The sequence below is a fragment of the Lynx canadensis genome, chromosome A3 (assembly GCF_007474595.2).
Source record: "Lynx canadensis isolate LIC74 chromosome A3, mLynCan4.pri.v2, whole genome shotgun sequence".
In the NCBI taxonomy this organism is placed as follows: Eukaryota; Metazoa; Chordata; class Mammalia; order Carnivora; family Felidae; genus Lynx; species Lynx canadensis.
Genome location: NC_044305.1, coordinates 23534673 through 23556217, shown reverse-complemented (window position 1 = coordinate 23556217; position 21545 = coordinate 23534673). Strand labels below are relative to the sequence as shown.

Below are 21545 nucleotides of genomic sequence, written 5' to 3'. Positions count from 1 at the left end.
TCCACCCTCTGGGAGGAGTCTATGATTGCAAGTGTTCCGGTCTGGACCCCACGTGGCCCCGCCCCACGCATGCTCTCATCCAATCATTCCTTCATTCATTTATTCAGGCGCTTTTTAGGAGGTACCATTGACCGAGACCTGTGGCTGGTTGGATGCGAGGCATAAGAGAGGAGGAGCCAGCGATGTCTCGAAGAAGGCAAGTTGATGATGGAAGTATTTACTGAAGTAAAGCCTAAGGAGAAAGAGTAGGTGTGGGGAAAGTGACATGCCGAGCGTTAGGTTTGGGACAGACGTCCAGGCCAAATCTGGAGCCCAGGGAAGAGTGAAGGGCTGAGATTTGGGGCTGAAACCTGGGGTGGATGAGTCACCCACGGAGGCGTCCAGTAGGGAGAAATGAGACCAGGACAAAGGTCGGAGAAGGAGACGTGGCCAAGAAGTAGAAGAAACCAGTCTGAAGAAGGTATTGGAGAGAGGGAAGGATGGATGAAACCGGGTCTTAGGAGGGTCCAGATGGGCAGTGGTGTGGATGCTGACTGGCTTCCACTATGCATGTCCTTGGTCACTCACTCAGGAGCCACTATGTCCTCGAGATAGATGGTAGCACTCAAGGGACCTGCTCTCATGGATGAGATGAACTTGATCTACATTTTGTAGAGTCTACACAAGCCCCAAGGCCTCTCAGAATGTCACAATGAGGGTAGAGGGGGCTTGGAGCCCTGTCCTCCCCTCAGCCCTTCTGCAAACATCCGTCTCCCTCAGGGAGCCCTCCACAATTGGCCTGAATGGTCAATTGGCTCTTCCCCAGCCCTCAACGTGAAGTTCCACAACTCCACCTTTCTCAGGACACACCAGGCTGCTGCTGGGTCATAGCATGTCTGCCTTTATTGACTTGTATTGTGTAAACTGTCCCAGGCTGGTGGTGAGCTCAGGAAAAGACGAAAAACCTATCGGAGCCTATGCTTCTGTGTGTGTGTGTGTGTGTGTGTGTGTGTGTGTGTGTGTGTGTGTGTCAGAGTCTGAGTATCCACACCCTCTATATCCTCCCCAGTTCATCTCAGACCCACTCATCCTGTCCTGTCCTTGGCCTCTCTTCACCTGCTTCCCTCTACCAGGAATTCCTTTTCTCCTCCATCTGTCCAATCCTCCCCATCCTTCAAGGGCTGACTCAAAGTCTGCCTCCTTTGAAACTTTCCTCACCACTCCACTGTCACCACCCCCTGCCACTGATTCCTTGAGTTAGATACAGCTCTGTCTTGCCTGCCATTGGTTTATGTATTTATCCTTATCTCCCAGGGCCTGAGTCTGACTCACTTGTCAGCCCTGTGGTAGGTACACAGCTTAGGCCAAAGAAGATACTGGTTGCTGTGTGCATACCTATGTGTGTGTGTATGGTGTGTGTATGTGGTTATGTGCATATTTATTGTCTGTGGATCCTGAGGGGTCTACAGTGTGCACTGAATGCATATATTTTGTTTCGCTACTCATTTAGCCATATTACATTTATTGAGTACCTGTAACTAGAATTCTGAGTGTTTGGGTTTATCACATGGACCTTTGTTTACTTACTGAGTGTCAATGGGTATTCAGTTTGTGGGTATGAACCCTGTCAGGGTGTTGTGTGTGTTGTACAGGCATTTGGGGCATCTCTGTGATGTGTGTGTTTTGTGTGCATGGGGACATGTGAACTGTTGATAATGGTGTGTCATGTCTGTGCAAAAACACAATCTTAAGCATTAGGGACATGGGTTTGGGCCCCAGCTCTGCTACTGGTTCCACTTGGATCTGATTCCAAGCAAGTCATCAAACTCTCTGGGCCTCAGCTTCCACATTTATAAAATAGGGAAGATAGTACCTATGATCCTAGAAATGTATACCTGCTAGAGGTCTATCTTGTAGAATGTTGTGAGGATGAAGGATGAGAATTAACCTGTGTAAGGTACCCAGCACAGTGGCAAATGGCAGGTACTGTGGTTTCTATTTTCGTGTGTGTGTGTGTGTGTGTGTGTGTGTGTGTGTGTAAACAAGAATTCTGAATTCAGTGAGTATCTGACTTGAGCTTCTAGACACCCTCTGCTCCTCATGCAGCCCTGCTGGAGAACCCCAGAGTCTGGAACCTGAGTAAATCTAGAATCCAAGTAGATGGAGGAAGGACATGTCCTTGCTGGGAGCAGAACTAGGACTCAAAGCGGCTTCGGAGAAGTTTGAACTTGGACTTGTTGTACTTAGTGATGAGGTCCAGTTTGCTGTGGCCCAAGGTCAGCCGCTTCTCATCCCCTGACAGGCCATTGCTACTGCCATTGTGATGGCCACCTGTGGGGCCCTCAGGGAGGCCAGGGTCAGGTCCTTGCCTGGTGCCCTGCAATTGATGATACTTGGTAATGAGGTCCAGCTTGCTGTGGCCCAGGGTCAGCCTATTCTCATCCCCAGAGCCCACTCCAGCCTTTCGAGCAGGGCTTGGTCTGGGGAGACCACTGGGCCCAGGCCCCTCACCCCGGAATGGGCCAAACTTTGTGATGAGGTCCAGCTGGCTGTGGCCCAGGGTCTGTCGTCGCTCATCAAGACTTTGCTTGTCAGCCCTGGCTGAGGAGTTGGCTTCAGGGGACACTCTGGAGCCCCCAGCCTTGGGGTACTGTACCAGGAGGTCCAATTGGCTGTGGCTGTGGTTTGAGGACAGCCTCTTGTCTTCTGGAATTTGATTGCCAGGTCTGGGGGAACCTGACTCAGGGGTACCCCCAGCACCCTGGGTCTGAGGCAGGAGATCCAGCTGGTTATATCTCTGGTTTGGGGACAACCGCCTGTCCTCTGGAGCCTGCTCTCCAGGCCAGAAGGAGCCCAAGCTGGGGTCAACCCCAGAATCAGGGCCTCCAGCTTCTCTGGCTCTGGGGAAGGGGACAAGGAGATCCAACTGGCCATGGCTCTGATTCAGAGACACCTTCTTCTCCTCCACTGTCTCCAGGGCTGTGCTAGGTACCCAGCGACTTCGTTGGGGACTAGACTCCTGGCTTCTCAGGAGCCCATTCTCTGGGAGCCGGGATAGGGCTGAAACACCCTGGGGGAAGGGGAGGAGGGGGCGTTGGCGGGCAAGCATAGGTGACCCCACTGCCAGGGTCAAGGGGCTGGCACCATTGTGGTTGAGGGCAGGGGAGGACTGGGACCATGGGGACACCCCCAACTTGCCTAGATTGGACCTGTAGGGCCCTGGCAGGGAGCCATGGTTAGGGTCAGACAGCTGGCGCTTCAGAGAGGGCTGGCCACTGGCCCCGCGGCAGGCAGGGCCCAGGGATGAGGACCCCATACCCGTGTCACTGCAGCCACCGCCTCCTGGTGGACTGAGGTAAGAGGAGTGGTCCATTAGAGGTGAGCGTTTGATGCTGCTAAGGCTGGTGCTGGAGGGTGAGGAGGATGCAGGGCTCAACACACTGGGCCGGAAGCCCAGGGCCACTGTGGGAGGACACAGTGCCCTGGGAGATACGGGACCCTCACCACCGCAGAAGCCCTCCACAGGCCGAGACTCGGCATACAGACAGCGGAACTCCCGGTCAAAGTCTTCCACGATGCGGCCCCTCAGCTGCAGCACCATGCTAGTGTGGGCCTGGCTGCAAAGCCAGGTGAAGCTGGGAACAGAGGGTCAAGGTCAGAAGGCAAAGTGCAGGAGCCTGGGGCTGGGGGGGGAGTCATAACCAGGTGAACATACCAAGACAACTCCACCACCATTAGGACCCACGTGAGGCGACAGAGCTCTGACTTCAGAGTCTGTGCTAGTCCTAACTCAGCTTAGAGGACTTGGGCACATGGTTTCCCATCTCAGGGTCTCAACTTCCCCATCTGTAAAATGGACTGGGGACGAGAGTCCCTGGAGTCCCTCCAGTTCTGAGGTGCAATATGCCAAAGGCATTAAAGTAATCCTTCCACAGAGTGAGCTCCTCCAGGGCCCAGTGGGGGGCTGTCTTTCCCCCCCACTATGCCCTGAGGCCTGCACAGTGTCTGGCACTTGGTAGCCGTCAAGTCCATGTTGCAAGGTTGGGTGGATGAAGGTAAATTCAAGCTGCCAGATCCCAGGTGCCCTCACCAGCCGGTGGCACAGCCCCCCGCCCCTCTCTCCCCTGTTCCTGTGCTCACCTGTAGCTGCCTGCCACCACCTGCTCACAGTCGATGATAACAAACTTCTCCAGGGCCTGCCCTGTGAAGCGGCGGCCGGCCTTGCTGCAGTATGTGTCCCCACATGTGCTCCGCACACGCATGTTCTGGGCCAAGGAGGGAGGTAGGTTGGGTGGTGACCTTGAGAGAATGGGGCTCAAGCCACATCTAAATCCCTTGCAGTCTCTAACCTTAAGCAGCTAAGGAAAGTCAGGTTGCCCACTCCCATTGACCACCCCCCACATGCTTACTGACCCTTCTGCCCTCCCTGACTCCCCACCCCACCCCCTGGTTACCGCCCTGTCCCTCACTGACCGGCAGGTGCCCCCCGTTGAGGTCCATCTTGTAGCACATCTCCAGGAAGTGCCTTAGGTGCTCCTGAGCCAAAAGCAGGTAGACAGGGACACCACGCCGGCTCGAGGCCTCCATGAGGTCACACAGAAGCTCCATGTCCGTGAATATATCCATCACGACAGCTACCACCTGGAAGACATAGGGAGAATTTCAGCCCTGCCTGGGATATTGCCCAGCCCAGGGGTGGGGGCTGAGGTCCCAGGAAAAGAGAACTGGGCTTAAAAGCAGGAGGCCAGAGCCTTTGAGAACATCGACTGGAAGGGCTTTTAGCAACAACCTAGCTCAGAGGTTCTTAACTTAGACTCAGAGGGCGTTCCACTGTCTTGAATGCCCAAAATACGTTTGAAAGCTTCGGTGTGCATATTTCTGGGGACAGAGGGTTTATCTGTCATGGGCTTCTCAAAGATGTCTGTGAGGAGACCTAGGCCAAGAGTAGGGAAGGAGTCAGGAGCAGATACTAGACCCCAATTCCCAGTGCAGGCCCTCATGCTCTCCCACTAGCTCCAGCCCTAGCGCTGTCAAAGTTTCCCTCCTCAAGAATTAGAGCTGCAGGCCAGTTATTGGGGGCTTTGAGCCATTGGCCAGACCTGCCTCAGTTTCCCTACAAAGCTACAGAGGTCTAGTGTGGTATCTTATACCCACAGACTCCGTCACTTCCACCCACGCCAAGTGAGACCAAGTTTTCTGCTCAGTTGAGGGACTGGGGCTTGTGGTCTCCTCATCTAATGGACTGCCTCACAGAAGCCCTGAAAACCCCCTCACACCATCAAGCCCCCAACTGCCCCTTCTTCCCTTTGCATATATCTGCTGTGAGAACCACCTTTGTCGTCCAGGCTGAGGCAAGAGGTGCAAAGCACTGCAGCTCTGGAGCCGGACAGAACCGGGTTCAAATCTGCACTCTGCTACTTCTAGTGATACAGCCTTGGGCAAGTTTCTTCACCTCTGCGAGCCTCAATTTCCTCGTCTGTTAAATGAAGATAATGATAGCTACATCTCATAGTTATGAGGAATTCAATGTGAAAATACTCAACACACAACAGAAGCTCAATAAATGTTCCTTTCCTGCTGCCTGCTTAACAAACAAGGACATTGGCCCACAGGAAAAGGAAGCCCTTCCCAAGGTCACTCTGAGAGTCAGTGACAGCCCAGAGTGGAAGCCTGGCTCCTGGCCCAGAGGTGGAGGGTCTAGATGAGGATGAGGAGGCAAGTGCTGGAGGGTGCCCTAGTCCACGGCACAGGCCTGGCTGAGGGTGGGGGGAACAAGGTCAGGTAAGAAAGATCAAAGGGCCGGGGGTGAAAACAGCAGCCACCTCACTAATAACCCCATTCCCAGTGCTAATCAGGCCTGGCCCTCCCCTGCCTCGGGCACAGGCAGGTTTGCCAAGGAGGCTCTGGAGGCACCTGGGAGATTCCAGCTTGCTGGCTCCTGATCTCTGCAGCAGGCTGCTCCCCCAGACAAAGACACTGAGTCTAACCCACCTCAAATCCTTTGTGGGGTCATCTGATCCATTCCCCTGCCTCCTGAGTCGGAGGTCAGGGCTCAGGAATGAAGCTATGTTAGTCTGTGGCTGGAGCCTTCCCAGATACTGACCATGGGACCTGCTCTCCTCCCCCTCTTCTTTCTCCTGAGCCCCAGCTCCCCATCTCTGAGCCCAGAAGCCCCCACCCCTCTTCCCTTTTGGTGCAGAACTATCATCCTGGCCCTCAAATGCCATGCTGAGGCCCAGGCACCAGTGCCTTCTTCCCTGTTTCAGGCCCAGCTGGAGATACAGTATACGAGGGGTGAGGTGCAGCTGGGGATGTGCACCAGGAGGCAGGGCCAAGCCTGGGTCCAGGGCCTGAGTCAGGGCCCCTTTCTCTCCCCCTGAGCTCTATTTCACCAACTGACTGGACCTTCCTGAGCAAGTGCCAGCCCCTCTCTGGCCTCAGTTTCCTCCTCCATAAGTCAAGGGGGTGACTCAAATGTTCATCAAGGTTGGACTTCTTAGTTTGGGAGCATAAACTCTCCAAGAATCTGATGAAGGCCATGGACTCTCTCCCAAGAAAGATGCAGAGAGGATCCCTCCTAGCAATATGCCCAATTTTGCCTGCATTTTTAGGGTGTCTGGTGAGTAATGCTCTTGAGTGTCAAGGGATTACCAAGGTAAATAAAACACATGCCCACCCTCTAGGAGCTGGTGATCTGATAGAGACCAGAGGTTCTAGTCCCAGTACTGCCCCTAAGCTGCTTTATATGGCCTTGGGTTGGTCCCTTTCCCTCCCTGGGTCTCAGTTTACACATCTGTGGAATGAATGTCTGAAGATATAAGGCCCTTACCGTGCGGGCCTGGCTGATGAGAAAACGCAGAAGGTCCTTGATGTTCTTGGCCTTGTCCCGCTGGAAGTGGACCACAGCCTGGGTGGGGCTGAAGCCTGTGGCCTGCGGAACCTCAGGCCAGCCCAAGTCCAGGTCCGGGGGGTCTATGTCAGAGGCCATGGGGAAGTAAGTGCCTGAGGTGATTTCAGAGAGCAAGCTGAGGCGGTCAGGCCCTGAGGCCTCCAGTCCCTGGGCCTCGATGAGCTCAGGGCCCCCATGCACATGGCTGGTCATGTAGTCCACGTCCAGAGCACTCAGGAAGGGCAGCTCCCGCTCCTCGGAGATGACCCGCAGGTAGGCGGCCTCGCCCCGCTCCAGGAGGGCGTCGGCCGCCAGCCGGGCAGCCTCACTGTGCTGGAGCACCAGCGGTGAGGACTCCCGCCACCACGGCCGCTTCAGCTCCTCCACCCGGCCCCGCAGGGGTCCCGCCATGCCCTGGGCCCCCAAGTCCCCAGGCCCTAGGCCTCCAAACATTCCTGCCCACCTGGCTGCCCTCACCCTCCAGTAGGCTCCATGGCCTGCACCCTGGGCCGGCTGCAGCAGGAAGAAGATACCAATAGAACCACCTCCTGCCTGCCCGCCCCGTATGTGCCAGGGCCCCCAACACGTTGCCACCCTAAATCAGAGCCATGCTCCGCCCCATTGCCCCTGGCCTCTGGAACCTGTCGGGTCAGCCTCACCTGTCTGCCTGCTGTTGAGACTCGCCCGCTCAGGGAAATGGCAGTGCCAGGCCCTTAGCACGCACTCCTGCCCACCCCCACCCTGGCACCACCCCACCTTCACCTGCCCCAGCCCCACCAGGCTCCCAGCAAGTTTCCTCCAAACCCTGACCTTCCAGAGCCCCCATAGAGGTTGGATTATGGTCCAGAGGGGCCCAGTCCTGTTCAGACACACACATGCACAACACACACACATACACTCGCGCGCGCACACACGCACCAGGGTGGATAAATGACTCAAGATACCGAGATAAAGACGTGAACACACAAGTAGATAGGCTGACATGTCATATGCAGACCATACGTTTCGATCAAACCCATGTGAACTGACCCAAATGTTAATTCAGAGACAAGCCATAACCCTAAACATACCACGGTGGATATCACAAGCCTTGGCACACCTTGCATACAGGCCCTAAATAACTGAACAGGGCGTCACACAGAGCTGTCAAGGACATCAGTACCTATCTGTCCCCCGTCTGGGCCCATCTGCTCCCATGATGGCTCTGCCGCTCTCTACCTCCCTAAGTGTGACACTCACAGTCCGCTGCCCACCCCCCACCCTGGCTCTGAGTCCATCCTCCAAGGATCTCCAGCAGTGGCTTTTATCCTAGTCCCCAGGAACAGCTGGGGAGTGTTAAAATGCAGATCCCCAGGATTCACCCATCTGAGATTCAAATCCAGAAAATCTGAGTAAACCTCTGAAGCCTGCTTTTTTACAAGTACCCCGATGCACCTGGGACGGTGGACCCAGGCCCACCCCTGAGAAATGTTCCACATGGCTTGGCCTGGCATGGGCCACACCACATTCTTCCTCCCCACCTCAGGGGCTGCGTATTAAATGGCTCATAAGAAAGGTTGTTTTAGAGGAATGGGGGCACACTGCAAGGTCAGGAGGCAAACAGAGTAGGCAAGTTTCTGTTCTCTGCCCCTAACAAGGGCCACAGTCCCAGAGTCCTCAGTAGCATGAGTAAGAGGCTTTGCTCTGGAGAAGAGGGGTCAGTAGATGGCAGTTAGTTAGGGAGGCAGGCCAGGCAGAAGTGGTCACAACAGTGCACAGTGCCAACTCACGGTGCTACCCTTCTAAGGTGGGATGAGGTCCAATGAGGATGGCCTGGACAACAGGAGACCTAACATCACGTCTCACAACCCAGTATAATACTGATTTCACTTGCTTTATCTAGTCTGTGATCATGTTCAGACCAGACACAGGTCCTTCTATGTCCACGAGGCTTCACACAGGGCCTAACACATTCATGGCAGGGAGCAGAGGGATCTAGGGGTTCCCATGTCGAGCTGGGCCCTGGGACCCAAGATGAATGGGACTGGGGCTTGGTCTTTGAGGATCCTAGAAGTGAGGGGCCCAGGGGTCAGGGTAAGGCCAAGAGGTGAGATGCTGGGCCATTCCATCCCATTCCAGAGGCAGGGGCAGACACTGGAACACCAGATGCTCTAAGGAGGTCCTTCACCGGGGGTGGGGGTGGGGGATTACATGAAGGGTAAGAGATTGGGTAAACAGAGCCAGACCGTGGGAGGGTAATGAGCTGTAGGGGTATCCGGGAGGCAGGGCCCTCATTAGGGCCTTATCTCCAGATTTGTTTGCGGATAGAAGTGGGCCCTTATCTGGGCTGGAGAACTGTTCCTGAGAGGGGAGACAGGGTGTTTCTGTGTTGCTGGGTTCCTGTGTTTATCCCTCAATGTTTACACATCTATCTGATGATACATATTGTTGGCTATTTTTATAAAAACTATTTTTAATTGTGGAAAAAGACTTATAAAGTTTACCATCTTAACCATTTTTAAGTATACAGTTCAGTGGCATTAAGTACATTCATGCTGTTGTGCAACAATCACCACCATCCATCTCCAGAACTTTTTCATCTTCCCCAGTTGAAACTCTGTACCCTTAATTAAACACCAACTCCCCATTCCCTCCTCTCCTCCAGCCTCTGGTAACCACCACTATTTCTTTTCTTTTCCTTTTTTAAATGTTATTTTTGAGAGAGAAAGAGAGAGAGTGAGCAGGGGAGGAGCAGAGAGAGGGGGACTAGAGGATCCCAAGCAGACTCTGTGCTGACAGCAGAGGGCCCAATGTGGGATTCAAACCCACGAACTGTGAGATCATGACCTGAGCCAAAGTTGGACACTTAGCTGAGTCACCCAGGTGCCCCACCACCACCCTACTTTCTGACTCAATGAATATGACTACTCTAAGCATGTCATCTCAGTGGAATCAAACAGGATTTGTCCTTTTGTGACTGGCATATTTCACTTAGCATAAAGTCCTCAAGGTTCATCCATGTTGTAGCACATGTCAGAATTTCCTTCCTTTTTAAGGCTGAATAATAGTCCACTGTGTGTATATACCACGTTGTTTATCCATCCAACCACTGATGGATACTTGGGTTGTTTCCACCTTTTGGCTATTGTGAATAATGCTCTTTAAACACAGGTGTATAAATTTGGCTCTAGAGTTTTGTATATTTCCCTCCATGCTGATGTTTGTGTGAGATTCTTTTTTTTTTTTTTTAAACCCAGCCCCATTCATCTTGGGTCCCAGGGCCCAGCTCGACATGGGAACCCCTAAATCCCTCTGCCCCCTGCCACGAATGTGTTAGGCCCTGTGTGAAGTTTTGTGGACATAGAAGGACCTGTGTCTGGCCTGAACATGATCACAGACCAGATAAAACGAGTGAAATCAGTATGCTCAACATGGGGCTTGATCTTGCAACCCTGAGATCAGGAGTAATGTGCTTTTAGACTGAGCCAACAAGGCACGATTCTATTTCTGTAATTAAAAAAAAAAACAAAAAACAAAAAAAACCCAACACTGAATATCAGTAATTTCATATGGTTCAACTCAATATATATACACATGCCCATGCATAGCTGTACCTGTGCATGTAATGTACATGTACATGCTATCTGCTTTGTTTGTATGTCTGCTTGGCTGTCTTTAAATATCTAGCCATATGTCAGTGTGCATTTACCTGTGTCTGCATGTGTGTATGTATATTTGTGTGATGTTTGGGTGAAGATCTGTTTGTGTGCATGAGTGACTGTGCAGCGGGGTAGGTCTTTGACCCTAACTCTGCAGTGTGGTACTGGGTGCATGCACAGGGAGGTCAAGTGAGCGGGGCAGAGACAGGAAGACAATGAATTGAAGTGAAAAGGGCTCCAAGGTATCCCTGACACGCTGATAATGAAAGCGTGTAAGTCAAATCAAATCCCCTAGGTGGCAAGACTAGCCCCTCCCATTGGATTGAATGGGTAGAGGGCAACCAGAGGGTAGACAGGTATATCCTGGCCTCAGGGCTGGGCCTGGGCTGGAGACCCAGAGTGGTAGGAGCCGTACGGATAGCAAAGCCTGGACCCTGGCGGCAGCGTGCTGGCACAGGCCCCTTAATAACCGTTATTAAAGGGAAGAAAAATATTTTCCTGTCCCGGGGACGTGTCAGGCGCCTGCCTGGCATCATTCTGCCATCCTGGGGGCCACTTCACCTTGTCTGTGGTCTTTTATAAGCCAGGTGGCGCCTGGGCAGATGACTGTCGTGTGGGGATGGTTGGAGCCCATTAGATGCAGGCTGCTCGGATGCCAGCACTGCCGCGTACCTTTTATGTGGCACTTCTGGGTGGGGGGTGACAGTATTCCTGGGAGGAGCAGAAAGTAGGAGAGCCAGGCTGTGCCCAAATCCCTTGCATCAAGGCAAAGTGACCTAAGAGCTAGAGACACAGGAACAAGCGGTGAAGATATAAAAAGGTGAGAAAGACTCCAAGATGTGCAGAATGACATTCCGGGCTGGAGGGCTAGAGGGGCATGGGCATGGCTACTGAAGGAAGATGGGGGGCTGTGGTGCAGGGAAAGGGCTGCCAGAAAGGCCTCTGGAGCCACACTCTGAAGAGGGCCTTGCTGAACTGCTGGCTCTCATTGTCCAGACGATGGTGAAAGGTTGGCAAGATTTCTAGAGTGAAGCACCAGACTCACAGGAACAACCCACATGGGTGTGGTTCACTGTTCTTGAGCACCACACGGGCCTTCAGGAGGTCCCACTCGCTCTGGCACTTAATGAGCAAATGGAACAATCACAATTCTGAGCCACAGTGGTTTAATCTGTAAAATGGGACCAACATCACCTCCTTCACCAGGTTTTTGTGAGGAATAAGTGAGACAGTGCAAGTGGGGGAGGGGCAGAGAGAGAGGGAGAGAGAGAGAATTCCAAGCAGGTTCCACACTGCCAGCGCAGAGCCCAATGTGGGGCTCAAACCCATGAAGCTGTGAGATCATGACCTGAGCAAAAACCAAGAGTCAGACGCTTAACCAACTGAGCTACCCAGGCCCCCCATAAATGGGCTATTTTATGGCAAGTGCCTGACCAAGAGAAGGAATAGTAGTTTAGTACATGCTGGATTCTAGAGCTTTCTCAGGCCATGAAAGGGCAGGGGCTCAAGTAGAGGCCTGAAGACAAAAGAGGCCTGAAGCAGCCACTGGAGGAGCTACTTTGGTCTGTCTCAGACCCCTTCTAGACCAAAGGCTGGCTCTGAATGTGAACATGGCCCTCTGGCCACGTCAGTGGAGTGTGGCTCTGAGATTTGGCCTCTTATTCCAGCTCACAGGAGACAAGGTCCTCTCTTCACCCTTCATACACAGATAAGCATTCTGGCAGGCAGATCACAAGAACGAGAATTTGGGCATTCTATTTTGTAAAGGTGGCCGAGTCTGGGGTCTAGACTACAGACACTGTGATGATGGTGTCTCCCTTCCCTCAACTTCCCACAACCCACTCATCCACCTTATCCCATCCAGTTGTAGACTTGTTCTCACTGTTTCTGTAAGGGGAGGGAATTTCTACTCTACTTTCCAGGAGAAGAAGTAGGAGAGGACTGCCCCCTCTCTTCTCTTCACTCACTCTTCCTCTCCAAGGAAGGAATGGCTAGTCTGATTGGTGGCTTAGAAGGAGCTGGACTCCAATCTTTTGCCCTGCCCCCACCCTCCCTCCGTCCCTCCCTCTCTCTTTCTTTGGTTCTGCGGTAGGCAAAGGTAGCATATTCTTTATTCACCTGCATGGCAAACTTCCAGAGGAGGTTCTGCCCCTGTAATGGGGAGGAAGAGGTCTGCTCTTTCTGGGGGTAGAGGTGAGTAAGTTTAGTTTTAGGATATTAACAAGTCCATTTGGCCAGAGAGTGAAAGCTACATTCTCCAATCAGCTTTGTCAGAAATACTGGTATAACCACTGTTTTCATATCTCTTAGGTCTTTTTTTTTTTTTATTTTATTTTTAAATGTTTATTTTTGAGAGAGAGAGAGATAGGGAGCATGAGCAGGTGAGGGGACAGAGGATCTGATGCGGGCTCTGATTGACAACACCGAGTTCGATATGGGGACTGAATTCACAAACCATGAGATCATGACCTGAGCCAAAGTCGGACGTTTAACCGACTGAGCCACCCAGGTGCCCCTGTCTCTTAGGTCTTATTTCTCAATTCGTTTTGAACTTGGGAGAGGAAGAAAGAGATATTATCTAATGACCTCTTAAGCCCCCAGCATTGTTGGTCTAGCCACCTCACCCTCCCCGTCTTATCCCATCACCTCCTCTCCCTCTGTCCATCCAGTTCACCCAACATGTATTTAATGCATCCTTTAAGCCAGCACTGTGGGCTCAAAGATGAGTAAGACTTGGTCTCTGCCTTGGAGGAATTCATAGTTTAGTGGGGAAGGCAGACTCATAAATAATTATAAGCCACAGGTTAAACCAAGGTATAAATGAAATGCTTTGGGGGTTTACAGCTCATGACCCATTCTGCAACCTTAGAGGAACCAGGTCTCCACCCCCCATCCCCAACTAGGGTACAGCCCTGTGGCAGGCTTTTTCTCACATGGTGACTGGGAGGTTAAGGAGCCATTTCTGGACAGGGGGAGATAAAATTAGGGAAGAAACAAGCCAGCAGAGGCCTATGGTTCTGGTTCCCAATGGCAAAAACTTGAATTTCTCAGGACCTCAGCCTCCCATGTGTGAAGTAAGAAGGTGGGGTTGGAAGTCTCCAGTTCTCTTCTAGCACTTACATATTCCATCACTCCACCCCACCCCCACCCCCCCACCCCCCATCACTGTTTGACATTACAGGTCAGTACTTGAAGACTCCCTTTCTAGGAATTCTCCATTCAGGATCTCTAGGACCTTTTCTCCCCTCAATAGATGGATGGTAGATGTGGGGGGGGGGGGGGAGAGGCCCTTGACCTGGGAAGGGTGTAGGTCCTAGGCTCATCAGCATAGCTCAAGGGAAGTCTCCTGGAAGCCACAGATGATTTGTGATGGCTGGTTAACACTGGGACAGGAGTGCGTGGGTAGACGATCATGGTCAGGGCCCCAGGGTCTGGCTTACCCCTGCCTAAGGCCAAACCAGTGGTGCAGTGGACAAGCCATAGTGGGATTCTGTGGGAAGGCTAGAAATAGGCAGAACCAGGGCAACAACTACAGGAGGGCTGCTCCCAAAGGAAGAGTTCAAACACTTCGGACTCTCCAAAAACCCACTAGCTCCCTTTCCTTTCCCCTTCACCCCAATGACCGGTAAACTCCAGGTTCCCTGGAGACCAGCATGAGCTTGCCCTTTCCCTCTCAGCCTCCTCACCTCAGAAATCCCTTGTGCCCCATTTGTACTCCAATCTCTGGTCACAGGAAAAGTTCCCTCCTCCCCTCCAAAGCCAGGCCCTTGTTCTCAAGACCAGGCTTCCACTTTCAGAAGGATCTCATAATTCCTAACACTTAACGGGAAGTTTCCTACTCCATTGGGTGCTTTACATTTACTCAGACTCCTCCTCACCCGCCCATGCACATCATTTTTCTGTGCTTTAAATACCTTAGTTCTTACCGTGCTCTCCTAACTCCTGCCCAATTTTCCTCCATTTCTTTTCAGCTAGGCACTTATCAAGATACCCTGCCTTCTTAATCCTTTGCAATATCTGTATTCTCTCAAAAATCTTGTTCCTGGAATAGTCTAAAACCCTTAAGCCTCATTCACTTACTCCCTGGCCCCTACTCTGCAGCATGCATCATTAAAAACCTCCTCCTTCTGGAAGTTCTCTCCCCTGGCTTCTACCTCAGCCTCTACTTCCTATGCTGGTTCTTGCTCTTCCTACCCAACCCCCCCCCCCCCCCCCCCCCCCCGATGCTTTCTCCCACACTGACCCCACTTCCTGGTCAACCCTCTACATTTTACCTCTGGGAGCTCATCCATTTTCATGATTTCAAGTGTCCTTCTATACCCAAGACAAGTCCAAAGTCCTTAGTCCCTCTATCCTAATCATCTCCCAAGGTTCAGCCCCTCTCTATGCCCTTGCTCTCCCTGGGGCACCTTCCACCAGACCTGCCCCCATACAGACATAACCAACACACACCAAAAGCAATGGGTTAGGGCTCAAAAGACAGGAGACTGTTCAGCTTTGCTACAGAGTCACTTTGCACCAATTAGTGGCTTCTTCTCAGCGAACCTGTTCCCCTACTATACGATGTGGGCAATAATCCCTGCTCTATCCCATAGGATAATGTAATTAGCACTTGGAAAAAACACAATACAGAAGATTCTTCTTTTTGAGTTTCCCTCTTCTGCCCAACATTGCCATCTCTTGGCTCCCAGGAGAGCTCCAGGGTGCTTTCTTCAGGCTCCAAGAGCAGGGAGGCATCAAGTCCCGATGATTTCTTCAAAAATGTTTCTGGAGTTTGAATTTCCCTTTAATTTTTCAATTTTATTAATTTATTTTGAGAGAGAATGAGTGTGAGCAGGAGAGGGCAGAGAGAGAATCCCAAGCAGGCTCTATGCTGTCAGCATGGAGCCGGATATGGGGCTCGATGCCATGAACTGTGAGATCATGACCTGAGCTGAAACCAGGAGTCGGACGCTCAACCGACTGAACCACCCAGGAGCCCCTCAACTTCCCTTTGAATTCCTACAATCACCCTCCAGGCCCTCAAACCTAGTTGGCTAGTTCCTGACTGAGCCAATCCACCTTGCACACCACCGAACATCTCCACTCCCATCAGGTCACACAGCCCTTACTGAGAATGCCTGCCAGATGCTGTATTACCCAGGCTACCCCCATTTGTGGCCCCACCTGGCTCTCTGCAACCTTTTCTTCCCTTAGCAAACCACTCAGCTGGACCACGTGAATCTGAAGGGCTTCCTATTCTGGGCCTTTTCCTGGGCAGCTCATTTCCTGTTTCACTTTCCACCTACCTAAACTTTGCCCATCCTTATGTCCCAACTCCCTTCAAGGCTTTTCTGATGTCTAACCCCCTTGTTCTGACATTTCCTGTTAGTGTGTGTATGTGTCTACATAAACCCACATGGCTGGAATATCGCATGTTTCTTTTTACTTTTTTTAATTGTAGCAATAACTGCTCCTTTCCCCATCTGGTATTCCTTTTCTAAAACCAAACGCATTGGACTCGGGTCACAGAACCACCTGAGTCTGCATGCAGAGTAAATCTGGGTCCCCCTGAGCTTCATGCAGTTTCCCTCAATGGTAACAGGAGTTTAGTAACACTTACCTCACAGATTTGTCACTGAGGATTAAAAGTGGTAACAAGTGAAAATACCAAGCAGTGTCTGAGACAAAAACAGAAATGGAAAAGATACTGGCTGAATTGTGGCCTTGGCTTTAATCTCAGCTTGTTGTAAGAAACAGCAATTATTTATGGTTCTCAAACTTTTAGGCAAAACTGAAATCTTAAGAGGTACTATTCACGTTGTTCAGTGTTTCTCATTTATAACCCATACAGTATGTATGTTCTTCTCTGAAAAGAAACAATTTATTTCTTCTGATGAAGAAGTGTACTTCCTTTTATGTGACAATGGGACCTATATAACGTTGACTCCCATTTCTGCTTTTGGCTGCCAGGAATCTCAGAGCACGGTTTTATATTGTTGCAGATTTCTTTGCTAACCTGTGGGAGGCAGTGTGGGATGGAGAAAGAACAACGACCCGGGGGTTGGAAGATGTGGACCAGGGCACCCTGGGTCCCTTCTTCCTCTGTCTGGATGAGCCTCCAGGTCTCTGTGACCCTTGGTCCCTTCACCTGTGCAAAGGGGATAAGAATGATGAGGATACCTATTTTACAGGACTGCTGTGAGAAAATGCATTAAAACCACTTCATAAATTACCCCAAAAATCCTATGAAAGTTGGTTATTAGCAGCACAGGTTCTTTCTTTCTTTTTATTTAATATTTTTGAGGGGGACGGGCAGAGACAGGGAGACACAGAATCTGAAGCAGGTTCCAGGCTCTGCGCTGTCAGCACAGAGCCTGACACGGGGCTCAAACTCACAGACCGCCAGATCATGACCTGAGCCGAAGTTGAATGTCTAACTGAGTAAGCCACCCAGCCACCCCATTCTTTTTCTTTTTTTTTTAACTTTTAAAATTTATTTCTTATTATTTTTATTTTTTAAATGTTTCTTTTGGAGACACAGCATGAGCGAGGGAGAGGCAGAGAGGGAGACACAGAATCTGAAGCAGGCGCCAGGCCCCAAGCTGTCAGCACAGAGCCCGATGCAGAGCTCGAACTCATGAACCACAAGATCATGACCTAAGTCAAAGTTGAACACTTAACCAACTGAGCCTCCCAGGCGCCCCATTAATTTTTTTTATTTATTATTTTTTTTTTTTAATTTTTTTTTCAACGTTTATTTATTTTTGGGACAGAGAGAGACAGAGCATGAACGGGGGAGGGGCAGAGAGAGGGAGACACAGAATCGGAAACAGGCTCCAGGCTCTGAGCCATCAGCCCAGAGCCCGACGCGGGGCTCGAACTCACGGACCGCGAGATCGTGACCTGGCTGAAGTCGGACGCTTAACCGACTGCGCCACCCAGGCGCCCCCCTATTAATTTTTATTTTAGAGAGAGAGCCAGCGTTGAGTGAGGGGAGAGAGGCAGAGAGGGAGAGAGAATCTTAAACTGGCTCCACATTCAGGGTGGAGCCGGACTCAGGGGTCAATCCCCAGCCCCAGGATCAAGGCCTGAGCCAAAATCAAGAGACTGATGCTCAACCAACTGAGCCACCTTAGCAGCACAGGTTTTCTAACATGATTATTTCCCTTCCCCGCCTCCCAATATTTGCACCTTATCTTTTAACCTTTGTTCTAATCATTTTGCAGTTTTATTGTAACTGTGTCTCTTAATTTGCTGTGATCCTTTCAGGAAGTACACAGAGTACAAATAAATGACAAAATTATTTCTAGAGAGTATTCTCCCTGAGGGCAAGAAACATCCTTCATTTGTTTTGTATAACAACAATTTACAGTAGAAAAACATGTAGCTAGGGATGCCTGGCTGGCCCAGTCCGTACAGTGTTGACTCTTGGTCTTGGGGGTCATGAATTCGAGCCCCACATTGTAGAGATTACTTAAAAAAGAAAGAAAGAAAGAAAAACATGTAGCTACAGAAAGAACATTTAGCTCTCATTCCTATGCAAAAGCCAACGGAGGTACTTTGTACTGAATTGTTAAAATAAGCTGAACTGTGGGTCAGAGAATGATCCAGAAAGGGACTTTTTTTTGTTGGGCTTGTACAAATAATGACTGATGATCTAGTCATTCATTCCTTCTGTCATTTAGCAAAGCTTATTCTGATGCCTACCATGAGTCAGGCACTCCTGGGACACTAGAAAAACAAAGGTGACTGACTTCACAGTGCCCACTCTGAGGGAGCTAATGGTGCAGGATGAAGGGTGTGTATGTAAAAACTAGTTTCCACCTGGGACAGTCAAGGTAGGATGGGGAGTGGGTATTTGAGGACACACAGGATTTCTCTAGTCTGAAGAGGAAACAAGGATTCCAGGTAGAGGAAACATACAGGGTGGTCTCTTCAGGTAACCCCAAATAGTTCAGTTTCCTCGGAGAAGAAATGAGTTAGAGACTCAGAAACAAGCACAGGTCAAATTAAGAAGAGCCTTGCAGCCTCGAGGAGCCTCGATTTTATCTTGAAGGGGAGGGGGTCATGTACTCGGTGAAAGATGCCGGCAGGCAGGAAGTGAGGGCTTTGGGACATCCCCAACATGACAGATCCAATTTGGCTCTTTAAAACACAGCTCCGTATTACAAGTTGCAGTGTTTGATGATTACTCATCTTATGGAGACAGGACTTGGCTCTGCAGGCAGGACCATCTGCTGCTGGAGACATTCATAAACGGCCTGTATGAACATAGGCCAACTGGGATGCTGAGAAAGGGAGTCAAGTTCTGGACCAGGGTTGGACTAAGAGACCTCTAAAGTTTCTTCTAAATCTGCAATTCTGTGATTCTCATGCAAGCCCAGTAGCTGAACTGGTGCTGTGGGCTGGGATCTGCGGCTGGGGAGCTGCCCTGGGCAGCAAATGGGTTAAGGCTCAAGTAACTTTTATATATGAATTAATGTGTGGAGTTGGGAGCCAAAATCTGTTCCATTAATTTTTCCATCCATTCCAGGAGCAGTTAGGTACACACAGTAAAGTTTATTTTGGTGCATGGTATACTTCACTCCATTAAAAATAAATTAATCAGCAAATTCCTGCCTGGCTCAGCTCTGGTTTATGTAAATAGTGCCCAGCTGTAATGAGTTACAAGGTGTTATTATCTCACACACACAGAGGAGGCTTCACTCTAGAACTCCGCTTGCAACAAAAGCATCTTAAATAAACTCAGAGAAGGCGGTCTGATTTGTAATGTTTTCACAGAAGTGGGATATACCTCACCCATATAGAATTTCTTTATATGACTCATTTTATAGCAAGTTAAATGAAGGAAGTTTGATGGGGGAAGGAGGGGCAATATGGTTCCCCGCCCCCTTCCTTCAATGCAAAGAAAATCCCCCAAGAGATGACCCATACTCAGGGAGGAGGCAACTGACCCTCAAGAGCACAGACCGAGGTGGCTCTGTAGCACACGCTCTAGAAGTTAGGAAGGAGCTAGAAAGCTGGGCATGGGGTTGGGCCCTGGGATGGTACAACTAAGCCAGAAAAAAATATTCTCTTTGCCCCAGTATCTCACATAAAGGAGTCAAGAGAGGAAAAGACAGCATGTCCCTCACCCCATTCAATAGGGAAGTGACAAAGAGGCCTATGTTCTTGGGTCTTCTTTCCAAACAACTCAGGATGTGACAAGCCCCTTGGCCATCAGAAGCCTCCTGGATCCCAGAGGACGGAGCCTGGCAGGCTATGCCTTGGCCACAACAGTGACATCTCCATGAACTGGAGGCAAGAACAGCAGCAGAGATCCTCTTGACCCTCTCCCCATCCTGTCTCTGAGCTGGGTGATGCTCCTCAGCTTATGGCAAATGCCATCTCAGATAAGTTTCTAAAAAACCCTAGAATAAAGAGTCATTGCAGAGATATGTCTCTGTGTCTTTTAATGGCCAACTCAACCCCATGGCTCAAAACCAGAGGACAGAGTGTGGTTACCCGTCTTGACTCAGCAGCATTCCAAACTGCTCCTTTGCCATGGTGGGCCCTTGGTGGAAGTGTACCGTTTCTAACTTACCACCATCCCTCTGCAGCCTTTGGGAAAAGCTGTCAATCACATAGTTACTGGAGGGGATTAGGGGAGTGTGTGCTGGGGAGCTCTTGCTCAGGGCTTCTCTTGAGGGAGAGGATATCTCAGAAGAACTAAGGGTTCTCCCAGCACTGTACCCCACCAGATCAGGCTCTTGGGCATATTAAAAGGAAAATCAACACAAATGGGGCCAGGTATTTGACAGATGCTGTTCAAAGGTCAGTTCAGGCCACTTTCTGCAGGGTTCTGGGCCAAACAAGCACCTCTCTCCTGGCAGTTCTTCAAAGCCAGCTGGCCAGCTGTTCAGAGGGACCAGTCCATCAAAGACCCTCGTCGTTATAAGTTGGGGAATGGGGCTTCAGGACACTCTGAGGATTCTTCTCCACTAGAGGGCGCCAGCTCACCTCCCCTGTCAGAAGCAGATCCTCCCCATTCATGGAGTCCAGGTACTGCATCTGCAACAGGGACAGCAAGAAACAGAGGGCAGGGACAAGGGCAGGACAGACATGAGATGGCAGAAGGAATCAGTCTTCCAATGGAGAGGATGGGGAGGGAGTTTGTGGGGGGTTCTGACAATACCAGCTCCCAGTCAGCAGGTCTCTGATCTTCCAGATTATTTCCTTAGAGAGGGTTGGGAGAAACTAATCACTGGGAAAGTTCACTGGGAAAGCTTTAGAGAATTCCCCCATCATACCTCTAATAACCAAAACAGACACACAAGCCCTGACTTTCTGGACTGCAAGAACTTTTCAGGGAGGATGTATTGGGGGAGACATGTCCTTGGGATGTGTGCATGTGTGTGTAAGTTTATCTGTCCGTTCAGGGTAGTGATGTTACTCAAAGTGAGCCAATTCCCTTCTCTGAGGTTTAAGTCTCCTTGTGTGAAAACAGGGAATAGTAACGTGTACCCCCACAGGACTCACGAAAAGATTAAATGCTTGTAACTGCTAGTCGCTGGAACTTTTTCTGGGGCCTTGACCACATGATTAGTGGGCCGCCATGCTTGCCAGTGGGCCCAGCTTCACCCACCATGACGACTGGCAGTTTCTCTGAGAGAAATGTGGAGAAGGGACAACTGTGATGGACAATGGGCGCAGCTTCAGGGAAGGTGAGGTTGGGCAGTTCCACAAGAAGCAGGTGATCTAATGAGAAGCCAAGTCTCAGGAGGTAAAAGTGGTCTCTGGGAGAATTACCTTCGCTGCTGCTAGTAAGGAGAACAGAGGAATGAGAAATGCTTTCAAGGGGACAGGCAAAATTTACAGTGGGAGCTGGATCACATCAGGAGTAAGCATTGTATTCAGAAAGCTGAGACTCCACTGTGGGGTGAGAAGGCATTTGGGAGAAAAGGAGAAGGGATGGAAGTCCAGAGGCCCCATCTTAGGCTTTGGATCATCCTCCTCTTCCAAGAATTCCCATTCCTGTTGTTTCACCTTCAGGCTGCTGACCCTGAAACCTAACCTCA

General features: G+C 50.7%; 2 protein-coding genes across 2 annotated transcripts in view; both read right to left on the bottom strand.

Moving 5' to 3' along the window:
- Positions 1–15: 15 nt before the first annotated feature.
- On the bottom strand, positions 16–7419 carry FAM83C (family with sequence similarity 83 member C). Its single transcript, XM_030309726.1, has 4 exons — positions 6809–7419; positions 4453–4620; positions 4120–4244; positions 16–3614 (listed from the first exon to the last, which is right to left on the bottom strand). Exons 1-4 carry the CDS (start codon positions 7319–7321, stop codon positions 2174–2176), a joined length of 2247 nt encoding a protein of 748 aa, XP_030165586.1. The 5' UTR covers positions 7322–7419; the 3' UTR covers positions 16–2173.
- Positions 7420–19027: 11608 nt separating this feature from the next.
- Positions 19028–21545, bottom strand: part of LOC115510160 (ubiquinol-cytochrome-c reductase complex assembly factor 1) — a 102463-nt gene continuing 99945 nt past the window's right edge. The window contains exon 10 of the mRNA XM_030309717.1: positions 19028–20538. Within this exon, the coding sequence (XP_030165577.1) occupies positions 20404–20538 (135 nt within the window). The 3' untranslated portion in view covers positions 19028–20403. The remainder of the gene's footprint in view (positions 20539–21545) is intronic.

Coding starts and splice junctions, on each gene's coding strand:
- FAM83C (XM_030309726.1), bottom strand. CDS start 7,321: ATGTTTGGAGGCCTAGGGCCTGGGGACTTGGGGGCCCAGGGCATGGCG. Junction 4,621..6,808: donor TCATCAGCCAGGCCCGCACG/GTAAGGGCCTTA, acceptor TATGTCTTCCAG/GTGGTAGCTGTCGTGATGGA. Junction 4,245..4,452: donor TCAACGGGGGGCACCTGCCG/GTCAGTGAGGGA, acceptor TCCTTGGCCCAG/AACATGCGTGTGCGGAGCAC.